Source organism: Amia ocellicauda, chromosome 6 (assembly GCF_036373705.1).
Source record: "Amia ocellicauda isolate fAmiCal2 chromosome 6, fAmiCal2.hap1, whole genome shotgun sequence".
In the NCBI taxonomy this organism is placed as follows: domain Eukaryota; kingdom Metazoa; phylum Chordata; class Actinopteri; order Amiiformes; family Amiidae; genus Amia; species Amia ocellicauda.
The window spans coordinates 13,522,193-13,537,182 of record NC_089855.1 but is presented as its reverse complement, the minus strand read 5'-3'; the positions used below and the strand labels follow the sequence as shown (position 1 = coordinate 13,537,182).

General features: G+C 38.1%; 1 protein-coding gene across 8 annotated transcripts in view; it reads right to left on the bottom strand.

The window, feature by feature from the left end:
- mcf2la (mcf.2 cell line derived transforming sequence-like a) overlaps positions 1-14,990 on the bottom strand; it is a 57,058-nt gene that overhangs the window by 25,495 nt on the left and 16,573 nt on the right. For all 8 annotated transcript variants that reach the window (XM_066706190.1, XM_066706196.1, XM_066706191.1 and 5 more), the window contains exons 2-4: positions 10,510-10,593; positions 6,210-6,324; positions 3,000-3,090 (exon numbers count right to left, since the gene is read on the bottom strand). In XM_066706190.1, the coding sequence (XP_066562287.1) occupies positions 3,000-3,090; positions 6,210-6,324; positions 10,510-10,593 (290 nt within the window). The remainder of the gene's footprint in view (positions 1-2,999; positions 3,091-6,209; positions 6,325-10,509; positions 10,594-14,990) is intronic.

The following is a 14,990-nucleotide window of genomic DNA, read 5'->3' as shown; positions in this document are numbered from 1 at the left end:
AATTCACCTGCAAAACACTTACTGGCATTTAATTCCTTTTTAATTAATTAAACTGTGCTCATAATATGCATAATTTTGATTTATAACATTAGGTTAATTAGAGTCTCTCTAGATATCATAAGGTTTTCTGTTTTTATTGCTAAAGAGTTGAGACGAGGTGGCCTTTCAACAAATGTATGCCCAATATATACAATACACATTTTGTAAATAGACGTCAGTAGGTGGGGTATAATTAAAATGATTTGCCTCCAAGACCTGCATCCTGATTCCACTGTTTTGGTAAGATTGCATCTTGCTCATTTTATATTTTAAGTTTAATTAACTTCCTCAACCTTGAAAACTTGCTTACTGCAGCATTGCTCTCTACAGAAAAGCTGACAAACTGTAACTGCAGAGCTTCTGTTAGCCACAGAATGTGAACGATATCCAAGGTCCTTACAAACAAAAAAACACTTACAATAAATAAGAAAATCAGCAACACTGAAAATGTTATGATTGTATAACATGAAAAGCATTAAACACAATCTTATTTAGCCATTCCAGTTAAAGTATACACTGTGAAAGACACTACTATTGACCGTTAAAAAACCTCTTCAGCCATGTTTTGTAGGAGGAGTATTCCGAGTTTATCAACCCAGCCAGCAATCTCTGGAGACACATACACATGGGACTGGGTTACCAAGTGGCCCAGAACAGGCCATGGTTACTGAATCAGGGTTTCCTGCCTTACAACACAGGACAAACAGTACCCTGAAGAGTAAACGTATTCTATACTGCTGTGATACAAACTGAAACACTCAGTTGCACCATTTTTGTTGTATATTGTAATCAGTAGCAGGTTATGTGGGCATGTAAGACAATTACACAATCATAATGCATAATCTTGTGCAGCATAATGCAATTAGGTATATTATGTCTCTGTACATATATTATAGATAGAGGTAGATGTTCAAACAAAGTCTAGAAGATGACCTTTTAGAAATCATGGTAAGTGCAAATTATCTAAAGTAGGTGAAGGCAAAAGAAAGGGTAAATTAAATCAAAGAGTATGTACAAGCTCATGAAAAGCATTTTCAGGAATGCCCACTTCCTCAACATCTGATGTTGTTTAGGAAATTGGGAAAATGCTGTTGAAAGGGCTTCCATCTAATAAAGTCATCCAACTGGTTTCTTAGTATCGCTGTATCTGAACTGCTGCTTTTCAGCTAATTTAAATGGGAACTCAAACATGATGGAGAGGGAAACGCAATTTGCATTTGCATGTTTACTGATTGAAATACATTATATAAAGGCAAAGATTAATGCTAAAAGCCTCTTCGAAATACTCAAAGATGAAAAGAAGCTATCATGATATAGTTAATCTTAAGATATATTTTGGATTTAAACAAACAAAACACTTTCTATATGAATTTACCTATTGATTCCTTATTATTATTTGTTTTTTAGATTTTTTTAAGCACTGAACTCTGTTGCTTATTCACAGTGTAACCTGGGTTATAATATATCAGTGGTCAGATGGATTTCAATTAATTTATTTACATTATTTTGCATAGCAATGATGATTCTAGCAAGGCTACATTCATTTTATTTGCATAGATTGCACTTAAGACATAATTTGACCCACAGAGAAGAATCTATTTTTTCACATGTCATAACATGTTGTATTCAGCCATATATATAATTTTTATGACTTTTTCATTTTATGTATTTTTTGCTAATAAATGTAAACATCCATATTTAGCCGAGTACAATTGATGTGAGTATGTGTTATAATATCTGACTGTCACAGATACAGTGTTCCAGTATTTTTGTTGCTTTCCTCCCACATAGTAAAACACCTCCACACATTTAAAGCAAAATTTCCTCTGGCTGTATTTCACATTCAGGATCAGCTTAAGAGAGAGAGAGAGAGGAGAGAGGATTGAGGGAGAGCATGAAAGAGAGAGAGACGCACGCCAGAATACAAATGAAATGCTGTCCTTTTCCTACAATCATAGATAAGGGACTCTGCATTAGGTCTTCCCTCAGCTACCATATAAACACAATGGTTGTTTATAAATCAGCAATTAAATGGAACACCACAAAAAAATGTAAATGAAATCCCATGGAATCCTCTCTTGTCCATTATAGAGAGCAGCAAAATATAATATAATATTCAGCTACACTACACTAAGAGCTGCAAGCTGTCAGGATAACGTGATTCTATGGTTACTCACTGAATACGTAACCATTCTTTGCATACTGCTTCTCATAGGATAACCCTAGGTGTACAAGGTTAATCCTCACATTGCTCTGCATCCAGTAGGTTTCAGCAATATGAATGCATGACTTTGACCTTTTTTGGGATTATTACATTATGTACAAACATGCGTTATCTATTTTAAACTGCCTAGTGCAGGTACTTTTTCAGAAGATATGGTGCTCCAGAGGGCTGTGTTTTTTAAAAACTTTTTTAAAGTGTTATAGAAGCTGTGGCAAATCAGAACAAGCTTAAAAAATTTACTGTTATATGAGAATGAGTGTTACATATAGTTAAATAACTGTACAAACTGAAACACAGAAAGACATGCCAATGGGGATTTTTAAATAATACAATATGGTATATTAATGCAATGAAATAGACCACTTTTGCCTGCTGCCAATTGCAATGCTCTCTCTAAGCAGGGCAGGGTTTCTTCTGAGGCTATTTACTGAGCTACCCCAACTGTCTTGTCCCATCAGGCTTCTGAAGTTGGAGAGAGACTGCCACTTCACATTACCTCTGCTGACTGCCTTCACATTTGTCCAGACTCCTTCACCCCAGTCACCCACCCCATCCTGCAGCGGTGACCACAGGACCACCTGCAATGACAGAGTCCCTATCTCTCCACACAGAAGGCTGCAGTTTTTCCAGGAGGGAGGGAGCGCTCAAGAGAGTGCAGAGAGGATCCTAAAACATGCCAGCATCGCTCTGAATGAGGAGAGGGAAGCTTTTCAAAATGACCAAAAAGGTGACTTACCGCGATGCGCAGCAGGGTGCCCTTCACAGAGGTCCATTTGTCTTGCCGTCGATCAATGATGAGGATAAACCCGACCCCGGCAGCTTGGAGGCTAATTGGGAAAAGTTCACATTCATCATTGCAAATCCAGGACGGCTGCTTCCAGCAATGACAAAAACGGCACCACAAAAGCTGCCAGTCATGCCTCCACGCACACCATTCTTAAGTCACCGCATCTAACAAGGAATGGGGAGTCACATCGAAGGCACAGGATGATTATGTAAACATACAGTTGTGCAAAACATCTTTAGATATACATACACAATGTGGTACCTCAGGTGGACATATTAACATGTCTTACTGAAAACCTGGTCACAATTCTCATTAAGCTGTAATCACCAAGGAAAAGCCTCAACGGTCATTGATCCACGCGATTAGAAAATCAGACCATCCTTCAGCCAGCCGCAGATGCTCAACTGCTTGCAGCCCATGTGCACACTGGAGATCGGAGGAGTACAAGATGGCATTTGCATTCCAAACACACAAATGAAAATCACAACTGGGGAACTGCAATCCTCGATCTTCACCGATTCCTACAGAAGCAGAGAGACTGAATCCAATTTTTTATATGAAATGGTGGGAAAAACACTGAGGAATGACCTTCAGTTTTCTTCTGTGTTCAAGTAAGTGTCATGGGCAGAGAGCATGAAAACAGGCAGCTGCTGCTACAGTCATTTTAATAGCCAAGCCAATTGTGCACTGCCAGCATCTGCCAGCGAGCCAATCACAGCCGGGAAAGGGGCTGACCGACAGCCGCAACAGCAACTCACTTGAATTGCTAATCTGGAGAAGAGACAAGCCCCCTGATCTATAATGTGTGAGAATAAACACCAGCTCTGGTGTTGAAAGCAAAGCTGCTTTCTTCTTTACAAATCCAATGACAATCCTGGAAGCGTTTTGCTCTTGTTTTTTTTTTTTTTTTGTCGCTGCCTGTGCAGCACGATCAGCAGCTCGTTTTATGGGGTCGGTGCACAGATCCTGGCTGATAACACAGGTCTGTGGCTACCGAATAGACAGAACGCAAAATGGCACTTCACTGTATTGACAAATGAAGCCATAAATAACTCAATTGGAAGAATCCATGAGGAAAATCAATGTTGCGGAATATGACAAACTATAAATTGTTCATTCATTTAAATGATGTGGGTTTCTATGAAAATATTAGATAGGATAACCTTAGCTCTGTATAAAGCTATTGGCTGAATATGAAAAATGTATTATGTAACTTCCTTATTTTTTATATCAATGTGTCTGTACAGCTGAATTATAGTGCATCATGTGGGCCTATGTTATAAATCATTACAGATATACTTGGTCTCTGTGAAAATACATATTTTAGAACTAAGAGGCCTATCCAATATAAGTTTGAATGCCAAATAATATTCAGTTAATTAGGTTTTCTGTAAAACATGCTAAGAATTAGAACGGTTCATAATCTGTCAGGAACACACTGCTAAAAACAATTCCATCCTCCCATAATAAAATTAAACATCAGGTGAAATAATTCACTTAGGATAACCATGTTAAAATCACAAATTGTCAGAAAATGGGATGAGTTTTGCTAATGCTCTAAAAGTACTTCCATGTTCATCTTAATCCCATTGAAATAGCTCTTGCGTATTTACATTTTTAAGAACACATCTGTTTTTCCACTGCCTGCATTAAGATTATAATTGGTTTATATAGATTTTCTTAGCTACCACAGTAAGCAATAAAGCTTTGGTTTTCCTTTGTGGTCATTTTGGTTTTGTTTGAGGTTATTGACTATATATTCAGAAGGACAAACTAGACATCTTGGAGCTATACAGCACCCTTTTCAATGCATTTAAAATCAGTAGGTAGGTATTTTAGACAATTGAGCTATTCCAGTGAATTGGGATTCAGCTACTTCACTTGGAATTGGGTTTACCTCTGTTGTGAATCCAGACAACACAGAAAACACACACAGTTGCCTTCTGGGCCTAAAAGAGTACAAGCGTTCAGCTCTGCAGTCAATATATTTCTTATAATAACATCAACATAAAATAAAATATTTAAATACATGTTTGTGTGTAGTCACCTTAATGTATACTCAACAGCAATATCAAAACTTTATCAAATTTGTCAATGATTTATTTACTATTTTGGATTTTGTGTGTGCGTGACATGGAGAGACAGGAACAGCAATTGCGACGTGGAGAAAAACAGCCAAAGGGCCTGTCAGGACGGAGCGCCATCTGGAACCGACAGCACACACAAGACAGACATATTCACGACAGGACGACGACCCTCCAAACGGCCAGATTGAAATGGATGCACACATAACACATCGGTGTACCAGAGCTGCATCACAGAGAGCTCCTCAGCCTCTTTACAGGTTACAAATTAACAGAGTGACTTACACACCGGGCGCTCTGCCGGGCTGCCCATGACAGGCTTGAGGTCTCTTCACAGTGAAATGAATGGTGTGAAACCGAACACAGTACTGCAACTAGGGCTGCTCTGCATTTAACCAAAATAGATTGTGTGTGTGTGTGTGTGAATGAATGAAAGAAAAAAATAATTTTATGTACCACTTAATCAGAGAGATCATGTGCCTATATTTATACAATCTTGTCCCTTGGTTTTTAGTCTCTAGAAATGATACATTATCCAGTTTTTTGATGATTCTGACAATAAAATCAGTCAACTCTCTGTAGCGAAGATAGATATGACAATTAAAATAGCATTATTAAGTGGCTTTTAGCCTGGCAATCTGTTCACCCCAACTGACATGTCATTTTGAACACATAGTACAAAATGTTTTCACTTAATAATAAAAGCACATTATAACAACTAACAAGAAGGGTAAGAAAAGGACGGACAAAATAAAATACATATCAAATTTCAAACCACATTTTTACCATACAAGCCAAAAGGTATATTTTTGGGGGTATGATACTGACACCTAGTGGTTCTTTAAAAAAAACATACGTATTTGCAAGAAAAATGACTTCATCAAGACATGAAACAAAATGCTAGCAAGGCACAAAACACCATTGTATTGGGGCTCTATGGTTTGCAGCAGATATCATCCAGTTTGGCAAACTGTTCACAACTATTTTTTTCTTCTTCTAAAAATTGAGGAGATTTTATTTTAATAAAATATACGATTCAAATAGATATAGCTATAAAGCATGCATGAACACTGACCTGGGAATGCTAGTGAGATAAGTCAGGACATTGTGAAACTCTCTCTCCTGGATTTCACTGAAGGCAGGGAATTCTGGGAAAGTGATGATGGGGCTGCCATTTTCTCCTCGTCCTCCTATGAGATAAACATATATATTTATTTAATATTAATATGTATATAGAGGGACTTATTTTAGAAGTGTTTAAAGTATCTCAGAAGAAAACAAATCGGCAGTAAATTGGTCAGCACTGCTTATGCTGAATATTTTATGGTGCCCGTCTGTACTGCATGTATTGAGGGTTTACTGCAATATTTACAGTAAATAATTATACACTGCATATAGTTGTCTATATTCAGAAAGGAAACACTCCTATGATAATATGCTTTTCTAAACTAAACAGGTTATTAAGTGCTGAAGTGCAGTATTGTTCATGAAAACTGACATGTCACCTAAAGGATTATTAGGAACACCATACTAATACTGTGTTTGACCCCCTTTCGCCTTCAGAACTGCCTTAATTCTATGTGGCATTGATTCAACAAGGTGCTGAAAGCATTCTTTAGAAATGTTGGCCCATATTGATAGGATAGCATCTTGCAGTTGATGGAGATTTGTGGGATGCACATCCAGGGCACGAAGCTCCCGTTCCACCACATCCCAAAGATGCTCTATTGGGTTGAGATCTGGTGACTGTGGGGGCCAGTTTAGTACAGTGAACTCATTGTCATGTTCAAGAAACCAATTTGAAATGATTCGACCTTTATGACATGGTGCATTATCCTGCTGGAAGTAGCCATCAGAGGATGGGTACATGGTGGTCATAAAGGGATGGACATGGTCAGAAACAATGCTCAGGTAGGCCGTGGCATTTAAACGATGCCCAATTGGCACTAAGGGGCCTAAAGTGTGCCAAGAAAACATCCCCCACACCATTACACCACCACCACCACCCTGCACAGTGGTAACAAGGCATGATGGATCCATGTTCTCATTCTGTTTATGCCAAATTCTGACTCTACCATCTGAATGTCTCAACAGAAATCGAGACTCATCAGACCAGGCAACATTTTTCCAGTCTTCAACTGTCCAATTTTGGTGAGCTTGTGCAAATTGTAGCCTCTTTTTCCTATTTGTAGTGGAAATGAGTGGTACCCGGTGGGGTCTTCTGCTGTTGTAGCCCATCCGCCTCAAGGTTGTACGTGTTGTGGCTTCACAAATGCTTTGCTGCATACCTCGGTTGTAACGAGTGGTTATTTCAGTCAAAGTTGCTCTTCTATCAGCTTGAATCAGTCGGCCCATTCTCCTCTGACCTCTAGCATCAACAAGGCATTTTCGCCCACAGGACTGCCGCATACTGGATGTTTTTCCCTTTTCACACCATTCTTTGTAAACCCTAGAAATGGTTGTGCGTGAAAATCCCAGTAACTGAGCAGATTGTGAAATACTCAGACCGGCCCGTCTGGCACCAACAACCATGCCACGCTCAAAATTGCTTAAATCACCTTTCTTTCCCATTCAAACATTCAGTTTGGAGTTCAGGAGATTGTCTTGACCAGGACCACACCCCTAAATGCATTGAAGCAACTGCCATGTGATTGGTTGATTAGATAATTGCATTAATGAGAAATTGAACAGGTGTTCCTAATAATCCTTTAGGTGAGTGTATATTGCATAACAATGGCAAAGTTTCTTTATTGAATTAAAACAACTAGCACAAAATCAGCAGGAATATTTTGAATAAATGGAAATTAATCTCCAGCTTCAAATCTAAATAAAATTGTCTATATATCAGACAGGAACAGAGACATATGCAAATAAAGTCCAGACAAATAAACCCCTGTTTTCAGTACCACAGAATTACAAATGAACATTTAATCTGCAATCATTGTCATTTTCGTTTTTACAGTTTATACCCAATTCCATGAATCCTCAAGCATACTATTGATTTAATCTTTAAAGACCACAAGGGGGCAGTTGGATATAACATGGGAAGAGACCTCTTTTCACAGCCACTCAAATATTATAAAATTATACATGGATTTTATAAATGTACTTTTAAATACTGATGCAGAAAAGGATAGTATAAAAGTCAGGCCAAATATGAAAACATTTAAACACAAAACATGTCAAATTTTAAATATACAATATAAGCAAGCTAGCGTATGTGACAAAAGGCATTCAAGATTTTGAATGATATTTAATATCAGGAGTATTAAAATCACTAAAACTGCTGTCAGATAAATTACAAATATTCTAATAATTTTTTATAAAATGCAAATCAAATCTAAACGAAAAGCAAAAATAAGTCCCTGTCCCTTTTGATAAATACCCGAAGGAAGGATTTTAAATAACTCATTATAAAATGTTATCTTTTACTTTACCAGTCCTGTCACACCTCACACAGATAAGACTCCTTTTCTAACTTTCTCTCTCGTTAAAGCATCATTACTGATCGAACAGAGGTGCTAGGGCTCCACTCGATACGATCAATTATCAAGATATACGATTGAAGGATACAGATCATAAAGATTTTTAATTAAAATAAATAAATATATATATATATATATGAAATAAACACGATTGGCCATCAAATCGAAGAACGCATGTCATATTTCACAAGAGGCTTTTATGATACGTGCATTAACATTTCACAGAAGGCACTGGAGGGTGTTTTGAGGAGTGCTGGACAATTAATCTGACCGCATGTCCTATAATGGCAGGTCAGCGCTGCTCTGTGTGGCAGCAGTGCGGAGCCACGCAGCTTCAGCTCCCCACACAGTGAAGCCAGAGGAGACCCGATTGAGATGCCGAGCCTGTTTCAAGGTGACCGTGAACAAAGCGAAGGGGCCTCGGCGTCCTTTGTGTTGCATCATCATAAAAGAGGCACACATTGGCATGCATAAAGGAGCAGCCTTCCTCGCTCGCTTCCCCGATTAGACCTTCAAAATCAGACTGAGGTTCAGCGATTTATTCCTCTCCCACCAATAGGCAGCACATTGCGTTCTGAGGGGAGTTGCCTTATTGGAAATAACAAATACTGTTCTTGTTTTAAAAGACCCACCCACACCCTTTCCATGTAATTCTAATAAAATATTCCAGGCTCACTCCACTTTCTGACAGTGATATGTTAGCAGTGGATGTACAAGGCTGTGGCTGAGAAGTGTCAGCAGCTTTGAACAGTTAATGTCAATAATGAAAGATTAAAGAATGTATAATTATTTAACTAAGGCAGTGATCTTGGAAAACTGACAGGACATATAATTGATTATGAAAAAACTGACCCATTACCGGAAAGGGTGAAAGTGCAAATCTAGTAGCATGCCGAGTGTCAGAGGGATCTCACCATGGATATGACTGTTAAAGGACTAAACAAGGAGATTTAAAAAAGTTGTTGTTTGTTGTTGTCATTTGTTTGTATGAGACCGTTGCACTGCATTCAGGGGGAAGACTTTTCCACACAATGTACAGTGTTTATCAGTGGTGCTGAATGTGCACTGGAAAGCATCCTCTCCTCATTCAGTTTAGTTATATTTACACTTACATCAGACAAACATTGAATCATCATGAAACATTGTGTTTATTCCCCCCAAAATATGGCAGAGGATGTATAGCAAATAAGCAATGGGACTCAAGAGGCCATAAAGAGTTCTTATCCATCCCTAGAGAGAATGTCTATTAAACATACACTTGTTAAAGATGTACACTTATGGAGTGATAATTCATAAATGTATTTTGCTCTAGACCCCTTATCACCAGTCACACAATCCCATGATATTACATATAATTATTTACTGTTGCCAAAGACACCTCTTCAATTGTAACATACAGCTGATAAATTATTCAGGCCCAGTTTCTCGCTGCATTGTCCATGGTAACTTGGCCTCGGCCTGTATCTAGGACATGTATGCCACGTTGAAGGAATGCCGGGCTCAGAACTGCTTGAATTTCATGTCACTGAATCAGTTCGCAACAAACATTGGCAAGTCAGAGTTGTTCTATTAAGAATCTGTGTTTTAAAATGGCAACATGTGCACACTTACATAAGAGCTCTTTTAGCAAATTTATTTCCATGCATTCCTTTTAGCAACAGCATGATTCTCAAGAAAGAAAGCTTCTCATCTCTGTCTTGGAGGCAGCTCATGTGAACACCTTGGCCTTGAACCAATATAGCTGCAGGGTCTCTGGGTGCAGTAAACATTTATTTAACTGCTGTTAATTTTTAACTCCATTAGTAACAATGGTAACAGAAGAAAAGTATGAAATGGTATTAGTACCCCTTTTAAAATAGAAATCAGGGAAGCAAAAAGAAAGAATCTTACCTGACAAGAAGGCAAACTGTTTATTCAGGTCATCTGTGATATCCACAGCGCACAGCGGACTGCTTTCTTGCTGCATGATTTCATCTATACAAAAAAAATTAAAAGATGTATTTTATTTTTTTTAGCAATGGCTTGATTCAAAGTGAAGCACCCACGCCCCATTAGAGGGATCCCCTCTGGCTGATAACTGTCCAACTACTTCACAAATCCTCAGCATTATTTAAGCTGTGGAATGGGAAAATTACTTTTGTGTACAAGGACAGCATTAAAAAGTGCAATTTGGGGTTTCTGTAAAAAGGATTACTGTAATCTGCTTTGAACAAAGACCCGGCCACAGCAAGTGTTTCAGGACTCCAAAGCCCGATCAGTGGGGATCAATGACAGGATCATGGCCATTATTCCCAGAGCCTGATTTCATTACAGGACCAGCAGGTTCACTTTTGGAGCAGGGTTTCTGAAGGGACTCAACCCCCACATTACACACTTTATCAGGTACCTCACATGGCCTCACATTTGCATACAGACAATATTGTGAAGTACAAAAATCAATCCCTTATGTTTGATTATTAGAGGTTTTGTATGTGAGGATCCAATATTTATTAGTTTTTATTATTTAATAATATAAATGTTAATATTATTTAACCATAACTTAACTATAAAATACAACATTTGTGAGGTTAAAAAACACATTGGATTGTTTCTCACTTTTACATTTATTTCAGTTTATTACACAGGACAGCAGAACTCGACCACAAACAAATGAACAGACCAACCAATTAGCAGAGAAATGTGAACAATATATTTGTGAAGAAATCTGTGACCCTGTTTTGTGACCCCTGTATGTGAACAGTGGCCACAGTAGCAGTGTTAAGATGTTAAGAGCAGACATTTTTTCCTGCCACTATCATTTACACATACTGTCCTTCCGCCCAGTCCTGGCACTCAACAGAGCCACACTGATATCATCACACACTGATATTGTGACTACAGGGCCAGTTTCAGTAACAAGAGATCAGAATGTAGCGCTGAGCACAATTCCTTCATCCTCCTTGTAAGGATGCAATTTATGTTTTTATTAGTTTCATGGTATGATATAGGATCAAGTATGCAAATAAAATACCTGTGACGCCACACACAAAAGACAGCTGTGTGTCGAATCATTACTCGAGATAACCTTTAATGACAGAGGATCCCACATAAGCAAACAAGGCTTCAAAGCATTCTGGAAATTAGAGGATGTTCTTCAGTGAGCTATGCTGTTGTATAGTGGGATCTGAAGCGAAACTTCATAAAGGAGTTGACTTCACTAGTGAATGTGAAATCCGACCTGCAACCTGGGCAGGAGCACAAAAGCACCCTCCTCCCTATAGCTGGAAAAAGCAATAGCTAGAGGGGAAACAAAACCGATAAGCTTGTTTCATCATTGCCAGGCAACATTTCGATTAAAACGTGAGTAATGTTGAATAATTCTCATATCAACATAAATGATAAATAGAAAGCACGGATATAAACACTGTAAACTGCCTGACCTCTCAATTTATTACCGAGATCATAGCAATGGTGCTCAAGTACCCCCATTTTGTTCGGTGACGTTTGTATGCAGTAAAACAAAGATACATAGTGCAGGCAAGGCTATATTAGCCTTGACTCATCAATAGTGAAAAGCCCCTTGGCTATTGGGTCTGTGGGCTCAGTTGCGTGAATCTTACCATCCCCACTAAATTGTTCTATTGAAGGTATACCTATTCCATATTTGTCACTGGTATCAATGTCAAATTGTGAAGCATTACCTTTATTATTACAGTTATTCCTAAACCTGTGAATGAAAAGAATAGATACAAAATTATTTCCTCGATGGATGTTCAGATGAAAATAGGAAACAGTCATAGCTACTGTGTCTTAATAACACAGCTTAATCATTGCTATGTTGCAAAGAGGAGAATGGATTCCCTATATTTGTAAATATTTCAAGGAAGATATGTGGCCCCAGGTCAAAAGTCCAGGGCCTAGATTCTCATTGTAAGATGTGGAGTGTTAGACCAGAGCGCAGTGTATGTGGTTAGAAGAAAACTTATTGTCAGTAACACACACTGGGCTTAGCAATGTGATAACTAATGAATACAGGATGCATTTCCATCTTTTCATGCACAGTTCTTTAACAACCTATGGGACCACCAGTCGAGAGGCACATGGCAAATCATAATCAGGGGAGAGGCCAGCCTGACCCTGGGTTCACTTCCTAACAGTAGCATTAGTCATGCTGCTAGTCTGGGGTTTATAAACAACAATGTCACAGCCCAAGAACTAATTCATCATGATTCACATCTTTAAATCTCAAATCTCAAAACACAATACATGGTATTAGTCATAAATCAAAGAAACGTGTAATTTGTCAGTCCCTCTGGAACAGTCAAATTCATTTCAGTAATTTGATTTGCACTACTGACAGAGGGGAAAAAAGGGAGGAAACATCCTGCATAAATGTACAGTTTTAATGCAGTTTTTATTTTTTAATGCGGACACATTAATAGTTTATTCTTCAATAACAAATATGAATCTGCAAGTTCGTTATTTTTTGGGTGGTGATGGTGGGGGGGTTACAAATAACAATAGAGTGACAACTGACATAATAAGATGCTGTAAATTAGAGCAGATTAGATGTACAGCTGCTAATATTTTGACTTGCACACTAGCCTATATATTATTTGTTAATACAATAAACTATGTAGCTGTGACCTTTGAGTAAAATCTGATAACAGATCAGTACAGAGTAAAACAGATCAATAAGCCATTATAACAGTTGGGAAACCACAATGTGTTTGTCAAATCTAGCGTTCCTACTGCCTACAAGTATCCTAGGGTCTTCAGGAAAGTGAGAAAGGAGTCCTGGGAATCAAATTACCTTGGAGGCATGTGGAAGGAGCTGTGGTGAAGGGCTTTGAACAAATCTGTCCTACACTGAGGTACAGTACTGTACCCACACACTTTACTCTCATAAACCATGGTCTGTGTGAATTCCTTGCGCTGGAAGAAATTACTTATCATAGTAATTTAAAAATGAATGGGGGAGTGCAAAGAAAACATGTGAGGTAATACAAGAAAAATAATGACTGGAAAATGCTGATATGAAGTATGCTGCATACTTCAATGTAACATGTACAGTGTAATTAGGATGGGGAAAAAAAAATCCTACTTTTACTCACCAAGCCAAGAATGTTTCTATGAAATTTAAGACCTGTAATGGTTTTCACTTTAGAAATAACATGGTGAAGTACATAAAATCTTGCCCATTGCTAAAAAGTGCCACAGATGACCAAGACTCGTCCGTTAATTTTTATTATCATTACATTCTTTTTTTTTTAAAACCTCTATTAAAATGTAAGACCATTAAACTTTGATGGTATGGATAAATGAGCAATTTGTCAGGGCAATGTGTGGTGTACCCAAGACACACGTCACTGGCAAAGTTGCTTCAAAGTCACACTATAAGCTCAGGTTTCAGACTAAGCTGGGATTCTGCTGGGAATGTAGTACAAGGTCATGTACCAGGTAAGCACATAATCAGGGCAGAACAAAAAACTCAACAGTGCAGGTAAGCAAAATACACCATTGCCTGCAATACATGCAATTGTAAGCAAATATCCCCAGCCTAAGACAAGACATCTAAATCCTCACCTGAGAATACATTATTAAAAATACCAAGAAAAACAGAGGCTATAAATATTGAAAAAATAAAAATAAAGAAGAAGCAGGATAAACAATGTATTTATATTTAAAGTATAGTACCAGCAGTCACAGCGTTCAGAATGATGCAGTCTATACACAAGACTTTAGGGAGAGAAATACAGTAGTCATATTAGAAAACATAACATTTAGTTGAGCAAAACCCCCTAAAACATCACAAAATAGTGTGAGTAGGAACACTACCCTTTTCTGGGACAAGTGTACCTGCAGTTTTTCCTCATAACCTTGAAACAAATAACATTTGCCCCCAGCATACTCTAACCAGCTGAAGACACCAAGAGCATTTAAATAAGTTACCACCTCACCTGAAGTGCAGAGACAGCATGCACTGTTATTTATGAGATGTGTTCGGTCTTGTCATGTAATCACTGAGACCATTCCAACCAGAAAGTTTCCAAGACTAGGCAACAGTACATGGGGGATGTAGCCCAGACAAAATAAAACCCCTGCTACGTTTGCTTCCTCTCAGGCTATCACAGCTTGGTGAAGTGTCTCAGACGATAAAGTTGAGATCTATACCACATTTCATCCTATCTTAAATGAGACTTTTCTTTGAAGTCAGATGTTTGGGTTGTTGTGAAACAAGGCATCGTGGAAGCCTTCTCAAGCAGGGCCCCGATGTATGACAGAGCTCTGAGGCTTTTACATTTTACTTAATGGAAATTACAAATTTAAAAGAAAACTATGTACTTGACGTGCACGTTGATTTACATCACACTTTGTTGCAAGGTAAGCAT